A 14,931-nucleotide genomic window follows, 5' to 3' on the forward strand; every position below is an offset into this window, starting at 1 on the left:
AATACTAGGAGGGAATTAGAAGAGTTTTTTCATCCTGTGGGGTAAACTATAATAACATATGTATAGGTAGTGTTTTCTCCTAATGGTAGGATTTCTGCGTTAATGACAGGTTATTTTATTCCTCATTGTGGATACACTTTTGAGAAAAAAGCCAGAATTACCTTGTCATCCAGTCTTTTTAAGATTTGTCAGCACATAAGGGAAATAAAAAGACACTTATAGTAATATACAGACTGTTCAAATAATGGAACACATTGCCTAAAAAAAAAGGTCACAGATAAATTTTCAGGGGAAATGGAAGAGTTTTGTGACTTTGAGGACACTTAATGGTTGATAAAAATTCTCCAGTATTCTGTGACAAAACAAAGCCACACTCTCATGCTTGAGTGAGGGTGTGGGGAGATAGTCAGACATTTCCAGTCGAAAATGGATGCCAGTTACTTAAAAGTGTCATTGGATGGCCACTTTCTGAAAATATGCCTCAGAAAAACTGTCTCTGTCAGGAAACCTGTGTGTTGAGTTGGCTGTTTCAAGCCTCTTCCTTTTTTATTATTCCTTTGTTTCTCCTCCCATGCAACATCTCCAAACATGAAAAAAAATTATTCACACAAAAATTGTGTTCTAAAATGCATTAGTTAAACAGTTGTTAGTAATAGTTAATAATTCAACCAAGAAAATTAAAAGAGAGGTCAAGAGAAATAACTGGGCCACTTGATTAAGAGACCAGGCTTTGAAAACTTGTGTCTTTTGCTTGCCTTTCCTGGCTGGTGCTGCTCAAGTCACCTGAAGCTCCAAGATGAGAGGTGTTGGGGTGTGACAGATGCTGGTGAACCTGGGTCTTGTTTAGCCTGAGTGCATCTGAACCAACGTGCTGGGTGTGAGCCAGCATCAGTAAGGTTTAACCAGCAGGGAACCTCCTTCTAACTCATTTGCTTTGTCTGTACTGCCCTGTTAGTCAGTCTGGTCTTTTCCACAACTACCATCTGGACAGGGCATATGGGAAAGTTGGGATTCCTTCAGGCGAGAGTCTCAGGTCGTTCTCCAGGGAAATTGCCAACTGGCAGAGTTCTGTAATCATCCTGCTGGTATCTGAGAGCACTTGCTTCTTTTTAATGATTTTACTTCACATGAAAATTTCTTTTGCTTAAAAACTGTACATTTGTTTGTTTCCACATGGAACAGAAATCGTGGTGAAGCTCTGCTCATGTTCATGTTTTTAATTACAACAAAATACCAGACAGTCTGACCTAAATTGACATAAATAAATTATTTTCTATTAGTCTCTTTTACTCTGCTAACATTTATCTGATACATATAAGCCATAATAAATTTATTTCTCTTCCGCCATTTTATCTCAGTTCTAAAGAAGTCACAAAACTACAGTGAAGTTTTCACTGGTGATGTTTATACTTTTTCATGTCAAGGAATGCACAGTAAGACATATTACTATAAGGGAGTCATTTCCAAAGTGGGATGCCTAGGCTTCTGTAAGGTCCGTTCTTAAGGCTGTATTTTGGGTGCAAAGAAATTATGCTGGGAATGGATCTGTGGAACAATGTATGTTTTCAATATGCAAAGGGTGTGCACTTCACTGCTGGTGTGGAGAGCACCAGGTAGTGTAGGAAGGAGTGAGTACGCAGTGTGCCACACAGTCTGTGTCTCTGCTGTTGCCCATTTAGTTTTGAGCCTTCTGCACCATTTTCCACAGCTCTTTCATTCAAAAACCTTTAGCCTGATCATTAGCTAATTTTCTTAGCTGATGAAATCACTAGCTAACAAAAAGCATGTTAGAAAAATAACTTTAGTGAAATTAGAAAAGTGATCATTAGCCTAGAAAGTATGCCTAATAAATTTGCCGATGTTTTTTCTCTCCTTAACGGTACACAGGCTGAAAAACATTCACTGTTTTGAAAAATGTACATTTAGTTAATTTTTACGCTAATTTATTTTTGTGCTGCTACAGAGAGTAATAAATCTGTGAATTTCATCCTGGTTTTGCTCTGCCAGTTTTTTAATCTTACCATCAGTGGTCAGTCATGCACTTGCAAAACAACTTATGCTCTTGTTGTTGTGTTTTGACAAATTTTATTCATGAGTTAACAGCTTTAGTGGCTCTTTGGCCCCTTTCTTCTTTTTTAAGTTGTGCATACTTGCAATATCTCTGTCATTTTTAGATCTAGCTGCTATACAAAACTGATATCAAGGATGAAATGCCTAGATTATATTTTTCTAACTTTACTGCACTAAATCAATCTTGTAACTTGTAATATGAAGAATAAAATGATTTTTATCACAGTTTTTGTGCTACTTTTGTTCTCCTTATATACTGTGTAGGTATATGGGAAGTCAATACATTGTCAGAGCACTGGGTCCCCAAAAAATTATCAGTGGGCATAAACATTTCAGAGGGAACAGGGAGCTGATACTTGGTTTTGTTTGTCTGTGCTGTGTGTCAGCATGGTAATGAACAATTAACACCAGCATGTGCTACACAAAGGCAGGTTACTTCATATAGAGAAGTTTGTTGCTATCATTTCTTGTCACTGCATCTGTTCTGGTGAAAGCTGATGTGCCAGCAGTAGGCATAAGTCTTCAGTCAGTTTCTCTTTATCTGTAAGGTGATAAGGTGACTTTTTACTCCTCAGTGTGTCATTGGGGTTTATGTAATAAGAGTTGGATTTTCCTCTTTGACCTGGGGCAAGCAGCTTTGCTGAAGGGCTAGTTGGGAATTTAGAATTTTTTTTTTTACGAAACTGCTGAGTTAGTTTCTCAATAAACAGATGTAGCATGTTCATAATATGCCAGCAGGCAGCAGGGTTTTCCTCTTGCAATCATAACACTTCCATCCATCTGACAAGCCCTTTATTTAGCAGTGTGTGCCCTGTTAGGGCTTGTACCATGGAGAGCACATGGGAAGAAATATCACTGCTACCTTAATGTTTAGTGCCATCATTATCCAGGGCTTTGAGTTTTGTTCTCACAGATAAATTACCTGTGGTTTAGAATTTTTTTCTTTTGATAATCAGTTATTTCAATCATTTTTCATTTTTTCTACTAGATCAATTATCTTTTTGTCTCCCCTTCTTGCTCCCTTTGGCAGCCAAAATCTTTGGCTAGTTCTTTTCTGTCACCGTGAGTCAAATATGAATATTACATGGTTTTCAAACACAGTTGATATGAATGGGACTCTGATGCTTACCAAACTTGCTATTTTAGAATGTTGCCACTATATATTCTCTGCCTGGATATTGTCACTGCTGGATATAGTTTTACTGACCAAACATGATTGACTTCCTCTAGGCTATACAACCTGTGTTTCTGTCCATTAGAGACAGATACTTCTAGCCTATGGTTAATTTCCTCCTAAAAACAGTGTTTTACTTTTCCCCAAGCAATTTTAATCTCAAAAGTATCTTTTCTTTCTGTGGATAATAAAGAGAGATTAGGGGGATGTCTTGATTGCGGATGTCCACACTCCAGTGAGGTTAAAGCAGAAATACACCTCACACCTTCTGTCCAAAAACAAGCATCCTTTTCAGTGCCTCTCAACATCTCTTTCCTGTTCTCTCCTGTGTTGTTACATGCTACTGAAGTATTCCATAAAGCTACACAAACCTGCTTGCTAAGCCACACAAAACCTATTTTTATCCTCTTGTTCAAGCTTAAAGTGAGTTTCTTTGATTTACTCCTAAAGTGAATCAAGCTAAACTGAGTTAAAACTGTTTGTAATTCTTCCTGGGTCTCCAAGTGGAGTTGCAGCAACGCTGTGTCTCATCCACCTGGAATTTGCACCTTCCCTTCATTTGCTGTCCTCTGCGGCCCTCGGTCATTTGGGAATGCTCAGAGTTTTAGCAAGTTTTGCCTTGAGTACATTAGATGGCTGAACTGAATACCAATATATTTTAGTTCAAAATATAATGATTAATAACTCATTTTATTCTCTCTGATACAGATCTGGTACTACACAAACAACATCTTTAGTGAATCTGGGATCAATCATGAAACAATCCCCTATGTTACACTAAGTACTGGTGCTGTTGAGACTCTGGCTGCTGTTTTTTCTGTAAGTATGGTTATAAAAAATCCATTAGCATGCTTGATATTTAAATTTTATTAGATTTTATTTTCTTGTATAGGTTAAAATATAAAAAGAATAATATATTTATTAAGTGTAATGGTTGATTAAGCAATTCAAAATATTATTTCTAATTTTAATCCTAAACCAAATTTTTGTCTTGGGATGATTTTTTTAAGATGCTCTTTAATTTTAGTTCCATAAAAGGAACAGAAAATTTGGTATGTCCTGCAGTGCTTTATATGGATGAAGAGGAAGAAGGCAGAAATAGCAAGGGCCAAAGTTTATTAAGTGGTAACTCATAAATCATTTCACCTGGTAGAACAACCTTACCTGGTAGCAGTTTATTCACATCTCAGAGTTTTCTCGTGTGCCTGCTGGGAAGCAGGCAGTGTTGTTTGGAGAAGGCTCAGGCACAGTACAGCTACATGTGTTCAGTGTGGCTGGCAGAAACAGCCACTCAGGGAGGTGGAAGAGTAATACCAGCCTGCTAGAACAAGGAGTCCCATGTGGTGTGAAATTCTGCTGCCTTAGGACAAATCCTTTCCTAATACGTGAGCTCCAGGGCAGGTCCTTTGCTCTGCTCTGAATGTAGAAAAAGATGTTAATAGAAAAACTTATCCATGCACAATTTTTTCTTTCCTATTTCAAAATGGCAAAGTTGACTATGAAAAAAAATACACTAAATGAGCAAACTAAATCTCCAAGTTTTAGTAGGTGATTACACAATTAATTGCTAAAGGAAATACATTTATGTTTGCACTGCAATAAATAAGAAACAATGGGAGAACTCTTAGGAATGGAAAGTTGCAAAGGAGCAAGCACTCTTTTCTTCCTTTGTTAGAATTTTTTCTTCATGTATTCTATACCAACTGTATTTGCACAATACTGAACACCGCAGCAAGCGTTTTTAAATGTCAAAAGAATGAATAAAAAATCCTTTTCAGTGGTAGGGCAACTACTTGTGACCTACAAAATGTTAAACTAAATCCAGCTATCAAGTATGTTTTCTTATAGTCTAGGACATAAGGACTCTACAGGGTCACAAATATCTTCTTCTGATGTTTGTGAATTTCCACAAATCTGTCTTTGGCTAAATCATCTTTTTTTTCTTTTTTTTTTTTTTTCAATTAAAGAGACTTTAATTTTATGACTCTTTTTAATAGGTAGAAATAGAGAAATATGAAAGTCCCTACCTCTTACAGTTTCTTCTTTGTGATACTGCACACACGCTTCTTTGTCTAAGATATATGGAAAAATAATAATGATAATTCTGCCACTGTTTTAAGTGAAGAATACGCCTCTTTTATTAGAAAACAGATGATAATTACATGGAGATGATTCCATGATATTAAAGCCTTTCTATAAATACGGTCTGTTATCTTTTCAATTCCTTCTGTGCTGTCAGTTTATGGGGCTTATTCAGAGCACTCTCTTCATACAAATGAGGTGGATGTGTGTGCTTTGACTCCTGCTATGTGTGGTAATGTTTCGTACTCAATAAGAGGGTTTTTAATACTTTTTCTGTTAATGCTACCTGCTGTGCCTCTGGAAATGCTGACATATTGATATCTCTGCTTCCTTCCAATTTCTCAGTTCAAGACATGCTGCTTTTTAGACTTAATTTTATTTCCTTAATCTTCATAAATGTTTTGTTGCAGTTGTTTAAAGGAACAACAGCATGAATTTAGCTTTCCACTTGAAGGTTTTGCAGCTTATTTATTCAAGTGACTTCCTCTCAAGTTTTTCATGCCTAGCACTGTGGACAGGGGATTCCTCCCACTCCCAGCCTCTCCCAATATCTCCTTTTGCCATTTTAAAAAAATCTGTTTCACAGTCTTAAATGTTAAACCAGGTGCATGCCTTCTGTCCTATTCAGGGAAGAAACGGAAGAAAGCAAGAAGAGAGCTTAATTTTCCTGGTGTTTTTTATTATGTTGTGTTTGTTAGCAGAAACCAGTTTTTACTGACAATAAACTCCAGGATTTCAGTAGAGGTAATCAGTTATAGAGGTATAGTTTCTTTCCTCATAAATGAAATAGCAATTGGAGAGGTCCCCTAGAAATCATGTACCATCTGTGATCATTATGCATAAATTAGGTGATCATGAGATTGAGCCTCAGTAAGAGTACTTGGGTATTGATGACCTCCATTGATGAGACCCATATGAATGCCAAAGGCAAACAGTGAAATAGATGTATTTCACAGAGAAACAAAGTAATATTTAGGAGATAAAATACTGAAACTGAAAAATTTTGAAAGCCTTGCTTTAATGCGTCTCTTGGGAGCAGCAGCACAATAGTAATAATATTGATGTGGTCCATGAGGAAAGGCAATTAATATCCCATCCTTTTTATAGCCTCAGACTGTGTTGCCTCAGATCTTGATATGCCCTCTTGTAGCATGCTTTGCCTACAGCTCCATCCCTCTTGCTCTCCAGCAAAAGCCATATAAACAAGACATTGAAAGATGACTCTTGTGCATCATCATTTTCCTTTCATTCACATAATTTGGCTGCAACTCCCGTTTACACAAATGTTTCCTAATTTACTTCATGAAATATGTGTGTTCTAGCATTGTGTACCTGATGCCCTGGCTTCTCTCTAGGGAGACAATATAAACTTTCTGTACATTTTTTGGTTAATGATAGAGAATTCCACCCATTGTACTGAACACGGATTTGATTTAGAAGACTGGCTAGAGAATTACTTTTTAGTGAGGGTGTCCATTAATTTCAGTTTGCTTCTGAAGTTTTGTATCCTCTGGAATGAAATATTGAATAGATTTACTACTCATCGACATGTTACAGCAGTAAGTTACCTAATCTGATGCAATTCTTTGAAGCAGGATGGAATACATTTAAATAATTCTCAGTGTTTATTAGAAGTCTGTTCTACAACTACTGAAGTAAGTGCCTACCACAAGTTTAGCTATTCTTCAGTAAGATTAATTACTGTTACTATTTTCTAATTTTTAATGATTCAAGTTAATTTTAGTTGTTGTCTTAGTGGGCAAAGAGAACAATTTTCCAGTGCCTTTCTTTAGCACAAGGGTAGGGTGAATGGAAAGGGAGACAGAAGTAAATGTCTGAAAGGGTTCCTTCCCTCCTCTATGAAACCAGCATAGAATAAAAGGGAATGTTATTCAAATTAAGCATCCCACATCCAATTTTGCCATCTGTGGCACCACATTTGGGTTTCTTATAATGTTCACAGGAAGACTAGATGTGACTATACTGAGAAGACTGTGCCCTAAGTATTTCCCATAGGGTGATGCATGAAGGTGTTACTAAAAGCCTGTGACAGAGACAAGCTGTGTGAAGCCTGGAATGAGTTAAAACACATTGCAGTACTAGGCCATAAAAGAATGTAGGAAATTCTTTTCATTATCACACAGAAGTCAGGCAAGCCAGCATTATTTAGTGAGATTAATTTAGTCAGCTTCAGGATGCCAGGAGAAAGGGCTCTTAGACTTGTTCTGCATTTGTTTTACTGTCAATAGATCTCAACACAGAAGGAGAGATTCCCTGCTCAGGGCATGGCAAATCTTAAATCAAGGGTATTCCAGATGCTTCCATAGGTGATCTCATCTCCAACACATTTCCTCCAGGGTTTCCAAAGGATGATGAAAGATATCTCCACTGAAACTCTGGGTCCAGTGTGGTAAGAAGAGAAAGAAATCTATTCCAGTAACAGCCAGTCTTAGCTAGTGAAAACAATGGGGTGAAAAATAGTAGAATCTCAAGGGTTCCTAGGAAGTTATGTTAGAATCTGACTTTTAGTAGACTTTTAATGCAGTCCCATGTGACATTGCTCACACTGAGTCAGACTCAGCCTTCACCCACCCATAATTCCCAGTAGGACATAAGTAGAGACAGCAAGAATGGGGCAAACATGGCATTTCCCCCTCTTTCTCCCCTCACCCTGATAAGCAGTTGCTCAAGGATTACCAGAATTTGAAGGTAATATTTTGGTCTGTAATAGCCCAGATAGAGCCAGCTGTAGAAAAGAGACTGGGCAAGCAGCATCTCAGATCATGGCGTTTGTCAATGGCCGGAGGCATCTGGGCGTATTTTCACTGCAGGGTGGACTCAGAGTGAGACTGTGTTAATGCACACTGTCTTAATCCACAACTGATCCACAGGATTGCTTTTAGGTGAAGACATTATTCCTTTTAATTGTTTTAATGCACATGGGCTTTTGTATAGACAAGGACTGCATGTGTTGAAGTAACCATGTAGTGCCTTCCAGGAGAGTAAGTCTCATCATGAAGGTTTGCCTTACAACACCCCTCCTAAGACCCAAGGTGCACATGGTTAAAGCTGCATTTATGTAGCACAAATTCTTGTGTAGGATATATTCAGAAATTGAAAGTTTTAAAGATGTATCTCCTGCTGTTGAAGATTAAAAGCATTGGGTTTGAGTAATTCTTCTATCAATCTATTCAGGATGATCTGCATAGGGGCAATCAAATACCATCATTTGAAAATAAAACATCAGCCACAATAAGCTGTCACCGATCAAGGCTGAGATCTAGTCTGGCTTTTATAGCATAAACATGACAGCTTAATGCTTTTAACAACTAAATCATCAACAGAAGGAGCTTTGCTTCAGAAATATTTACAGTTTATTGGAGGGACAGAATAGGAATAAGGAAATGGGTGGTTTTGTGCCACCCTAGGGGCTGTTGCCAAGCACTGCTGAGGCAAATGGGGCTGGCTGAGATGAGTCCTTGCATGGGCTGCATCTTGGCCATGCTGCTCTGGCAGACATCGAGTATGGAGAGCATCATTAGTGAATAGAAAATTTCACTGCCAAGTGAAGATGATTAAGGATGCCTCACTGTAAAATACTTCAGACTGAGCTTAGAAATTTGGCAATTAATTCCATGCTTTACTGAGAGTAATCTTTAGACAGGTACCTGCAGGAGATGTGTAAGATCTTATCCAGTCATGGCTTTAATACAGATACAGGCAAATTGATGTGAGAGCCTTGTAGGCAGAGATTTTTTTAAGACTTGTGCTTACGTGGCCAAAGTTGATGCTAGACCTCTAAATTTCGGTTTAGATACTTAAATACAATAACCCCTTTTTTATTTTAAAATGAATAATTCATACAGTAGACTAATGGATTTACATCAAAATATGAATCAAAAACCCCAGTTTAGAATTCTCAGTCTGCTGTTCCTCTCCTTTTCCTGGGTACAAGATACTACACATTGTGTGATAAAGTGATATAAATGAGGTTATCCATTTTATTCCTGATATTTAAAATGGAAATAACACAGTGTTAGCTTGCTATGTTAAGTCTGAATCTAGTCATAGTCTTACTCAGGCCTTTATCCAAAATACATGAGAAAAAAGGTGTGGCTATCCTTGACATTAACTTATAGAGCTAACTTCTTCACAGAGCTGAGACATCAAGAAAACCTGATAGGGTTTGCTTAGTATAATTTAGGGCCAGGATAGAAGTAGGGAATAGTATTCAGTGACCTCCTGTTTGGACTGTAGAACTCGCACATTTATTTTATCCAGAGAAGCTTGTCTGATCTATTTTAATGCACTCTGCTTTCATTATGTCAGCCCTGGTATCTGCAGCTGACTCAAGTGAAAAGGTTGACATTTGCTTCTTTATTCACAAGTGTTTCCTGACAGACAAAAGCAAGCTGTGTGAACCATTGATGTAGTTTGTATATCAGTTGTCTTTTTATCACCAAATGTTTGTGTCAAGAGAATTTTGGTTGCAATATTCTTTACACATTTTCAGTAATTTCAGCTGTGTTAATCATCATGACTGGGTATAGGTTTCTACAAACACATGTTTATGATCACACATAAACAAGTATCAGCCTGCACAGCTTGGCACATAACTCAGGTGTTATCACAGGAAACAGCTGTAATGTTCTTCTTTTGTATATACTTGAGCATATACTGGATTTCTTGTTATTTCAGTTATTCTACTGTACACTATATTTTGACTTGCTGTAGATCTTCAATAGGTAACAGTTACCAGTGCATAGCAGTGGAGCGTTCAGATCTATAAATACTTGGAAACTGGTGAATCATCTTCCACTTCTTATGAGTCATAAGCATCTTAGTGGGTTTTGCAATTTAACAAGCTTTGGATTTGTATAATCATAACTAAAAAATTAAGTTATTGTCTGTTTATAACTGCAAAAACCAGCATTGTTTTCACCAGGGAAACTTGCTATTATGGAAGACCTAATCCAAACTGGATGGATTATTCCTGCCTGGAATTTGTTTTGCAAGTGAAAACTATATACCACATTTTTCCCATGTTTTGTATGAGAGGCATCTATGAACTTTTTCCCTCTAAGAGAAACATCATCCCTTACCCCGTTTTAATGTAAAACCCCTCAGCTGTGTAACAACAAGATTGTTTGATCATGACCATTAATCCAGCATTGAAAAAAATAAGAGAAATAGCACAGTATGTCAAATTAGATGTGCAGCATTTATTGCTGAACATGTAATTCATGCCAAATTACATATGAAACATCTGTTGCAGAAGTCTCTTGCAGAAGTTGCAAAAGAGGGGTCTTCGACAGACCTATCAAATAAATTTTCAGCCCTCAAAGCCATAAAAGTTGTCTCTTGGTTCAGTGTATGTGTGGTCACATGTGTTTGCGGGATGAATTCATTAATCATAATGGAAAATACCTGCCATCTTGTAGAGGTTTTGACAGTGAAGCAGTTGCAGTTTTGAAACATTTGGACCTCATAAAATCTTACTAACATGAGTGCAGGTCTTTTTAAAATTCCATAATTCTACTGTGGAAGCTGTGGAAATTGTCCAAATTTGTATATTTCACCATTTAAAGAACTAAAGAATGCAAAATCTTGCCACAGAGCTGCTTTCAGTGATCTGCAGCATCACAGTGCATATCTGGTGGGGAAGTTCAGCTCAGGGTGCAACATCAACGTGTTTAGGACAGACAAGCGGGTCCTAAAATGTACTGGTGAACCCCACACAGAGGAAGAAGCACTTGCCTCTCAAGGCATTTTGTCCCTGGGTGTCTCTGTACTTTTCTTTAACACATTTCTTCTAGATGCTCACAGTGGAGTGGTGTGTGTTGTTTCCCAGAATTAAGGGTATTATTCCAGTTTTCATTTTAGTTGCCCAATTTATCTTTTCCTCAAAGGACTTGTAGAAGATGGCTTTCAGTCTTCAGTAAATAATGATACGGCAAACTGTTTTGTGATTCCTACTTTAACTTATTTGAAGTGGTACATTTAAATCTTCATAAAATTATTTTATTTTTCTCATAAGAAAGCCAACTGTAAATAGTAATTTTAGTAGTTATCAACATGAAAAGTACATCAGCTGTTATGACAAAATACATATCAGCCTATTTTAATGAGTCAGACTAGCAAAGGGTTTCATGTTACAGCTTTTTAAGAAATTCTTCATTGTGTTTTTCTCTAGCAGATAAGTATTCCAATTCTGTGATTTATATTCAGGTGTTAAATATAAATTCAAAATGGGTGTAACTGCACAAGTATCAGCATTAAACTCACCTGTCTGAGCAACGTTTTCTGCTGCATGGATTTATTTTGTTTGGATATTCTAATTACACTAACTATCCAAAATCACGCCTAAATGCTTATTCTATGTTTGAAAAAAAAAGAAATTTAAAATAAAATTTAGTTTAATTGAGATATAATCTATGCTAAAAAGATTTAAATCTCAATTTTTAAATGTTTTAAGCTTAAATTCAGAGAGATGTTGAAATTAGGAAATAGTCAAAATGCACAAGCAAGAGACTATAATTCTCTTCAACATACTGAAATTTAAAAAAACAAATTGTAAGAACATTGTCATAGAAATTAATGCATATTTTTAAGCCATTAAATCAATGTACAATTTTTTTGGTGGTCTCAGATAAGGATACCATGCTGACTTGTTTTTTCAAGGAGGTTGAATTTTGTAAACATAAATGTGAGCTCAATTATGAACATGTCATAGTTTATCAATAGCGTAAAATCAAACTTCATGGGTTTAGTTTTGATGTTCTTGTTTACTAGGAGAACATATTTCATGGTCCGAGTTCTTCAGTGCTTTATCAAGAAAGTTAAATGCCACTTTTTGTTTTCCAGGGCTTAGTTATTGAGCGGCTTGGACGCAGACCTCTTCTCATTGGAGGCTTTGGGCTGATGATTGTCTTCTTCTCAGTACTCACCGTCTCCCTGACTTTACAGGTAACACTAGGGTCACTATATATTTTTACTCTCTCTTTTACCAATCTTAAACCTGCTAGATACTGGTTTGTCTCAACATTGCTACATAAGCCAATCCTTTTAATCAGTTTGGCCTAAGGATTGAAAGGTCGCATACTAATTTATGAATCTGTTTGCTTCAAAGCTTTTGCATTAAAAAACTACAGAGACTTTCTCACATTCTCACATTCAGACTCTTAAAATCAAAGATTTATGCATATCATGAACTATTATGAAGACAATTTTACCCATGAGTAAATAGTTTACCCATATTCTGTGGGTTTATCTTTGTAATACACTGACATTTCTTTCATGTTTTATATGTCATCACTGTTTTAGGTTTGGATTTTTCTTTTTCCCCAGTAGTGAAATATTTCTATGTTTGCATAATTTTACTTTTTAGATTCCATCTATGTAAGATACAGTTTGTTTGTGTTCCTAAGGAATTTTAAGAAGTAAAACTGACATTTGCAATGGCATGGATTTGGGTGGTGTTTCATCAAGGTGTTTTCCTGTTGGTTTTCATTCATGTGTGGTGCCATTAATCTGACTTTCAAATCTCGTTTCTTGCTTGAAGAGAGTCAGTAAGTCAGGCTGACTGGCAGGTCTGTGCTACACCATTGCAGTTCTATTTGATTTACCTCTATGTACAGCACAATAAAGGTTTACTTCACACACCTGCCAGGACAGCTGTAAGACAGCTCTCCTCCAGAAGAGAGGTGTTATTGCATATTTAGTATGCCCAGTGAAAAATTCCCTTCCAGATCTTTTAAAGCCAAGCTGGGTGTGTGAGGACCTTCAGTTGTTTTAAGTCCCTGAAGTCTGCATGCCTTTCAGTTTTACCTCCTTTCAAAAGGGTCTCAATGTGTTAAGTATTAGAGATTTGCTTTGAACAAAGGACCAGGGTACAAATAGGCTTAGTCTCAGAGGAATTTATATCTATTTGCACCTTCTCTTTCCCAGAGACCTTGGATTTGCTTCCAGACAAGAACCCCAGATTGTATAATTTTGAAATATTTACAACCCTTTTGGTTAATCTTAATGCCCCGGAGACCACAGTTTCCACATAATTAAGGGAATAACCCAGCCTAGAAGAGAAAGAGCATCAGAAAATGGGGGCTTTTCCTTAACACTGAAAAAAATAATTGCTTTCTTTAGCAAGAGTATTTTTACAGTGCCACTCAAGGTGGTTATAGTACACTTACATATATCTTAGAAAATTTTCAAAAATAGTAAAATTCTAATAAAAATATCATTCACACTTTGCTGAGGGGAAACCCCACCTGTTGGAGAGAGAAAGAAATGAGTACCCAAATTTTTTTCTCATCTATTAGTATTAGAATCAAGCATTCACATACATGATCAAGAAACAGTGTCCTGCAAACTCCACAGGAATTGCTCTTTGAATTTCAAGTTCCTGATATTTAGAGGTCTCAGTAGAGAAAAATCTACTTAGAAGTAGAAGAAAGATAGCACACATGGCCTTCCTTGTCTGCAAAATCAGATTATGGCTGAAAATCCCATGCTTTGCCGAGGTTCAGATGCCTGGTCCTCCTACCAAATGTCAGCCTGTCCTGTCTTCAACCAAGCCTTTGACTGGTGAACTCTGAAGCTCTGTGGGCCATCCTAGATGCTCTTTTTAAACATGATTGAAATACCTGAGGAGGATGGAGGTGCTGAATGCGTTCCAGGCTGGCTTGACCTTTAGCACAAGAAGCTGTGAATTTTTAGAGTTCGGACTCTGTGGTACACGAGCTTGTCTAGTGTTTCTCTACAAAGATTTCACAGACACCAAGGCCTTTAAATACAATCTAATAAGGTCCTACAGAAATACAGTGATTTTCTAAAGTAACCTCAGACTAAATTTTGAAATAGATTAAGAATCATGGAAAACACTATCTATTGTCTTTGAGTTTTTAAAATTATTTGTAATACATACAATATGCTTAAAATTAATGTCTTTTGTCTACCCAGAACAGTGTGCACTGGCTTCCTTACCTCAGTATATTTTGCATCCTTGCAATCATTGCATCGTTCTGCATTGGACCAGGTATGTCTATATATATTTTTTCATGTTTCTTTGTGTATCAAAGGACAGGTGTTTTTGCACTGGCACTATGTTAGCAAATCACTTGTACAAAACTTCACTTTGGCTGTAAACCAGAAAGTAAGACTTGTTCCCTTGAGTTTTTGGAGGTTTTTTTAAGCACCATTTATTGCCTCTTTTTCTTTGTAAGGAGTTTCACATTAAACATTAATCAGCTGTTTATACATCTCCACCACTGAAGTGGTCTAATTGATTGATCGTGGTTTATTTGGGGAAATAAAGACTTGCTGATGTTTGATGTGACTCTAATGAAATACTGCTGTAATTCTGTGGATCCTCTTTTGAAAAGCTGAGGAAAAAATATGCTGCTTTAGAGAAAAATGGGGAGAAGACCAAGATACTTCTTTTCCCCTTATTTCTGGGAAAAGAGATTGTCACTAATTTCTGTGCAACATACAGTGAAAATACTGAAAAAAAAATAGCAATCTCTTTGTCCTTCTGTAAGGACAAATTTCAGGTTCCGCTAAGTTCACTGTACTGCTGACATATGTTTGTTAGAGTGAGATGGGGGACC

General features: G+C 36.9%; 1 protein-coding gene across 1 annotated transcript in view; it reads left to right on the forward strand.

Annotated features, from left to right (window-relative positions):
• The window catches only part of SLC2A9 (solute carrier family 2 member 9), an 80,222-nt gene that overhangs the window by 38,436 nt on the left and 26,855 nt on the right, over window positions 1-14,931 (forward strand). The window contains exons 8-10 of the mRNA XM_039551479.1: window positions 3,953-4,063; window positions 12,191-12,292; window positions 14,285-14,360. Coding sequence (XP_039407413.1) covers window positions 3,953-4,063; window positions 12,191-12,292; window positions 14,285-14,360 — 289 coding nt within the window. The remainder of the gene's footprint in view (window positions 1-3,952; window positions 4,064-12,190; window positions 12,293-14,284; window positions 14,361-14,931) is intronic.

The sequence above is a fragment of the Corvus cornix genome, chromosome 4 (assembly GCF_000738735.6).
Source record: "Corvus cornix cornix isolate S_Up_H32 chromosome 4, ASM73873v5, whole genome shotgun sequence".
Classification (NCBI taxonomy): Eukaryota; Metazoa; Chordata; class Aves; order Passeriformes; family Corvidae; genus Corvus; species Corvus cornix.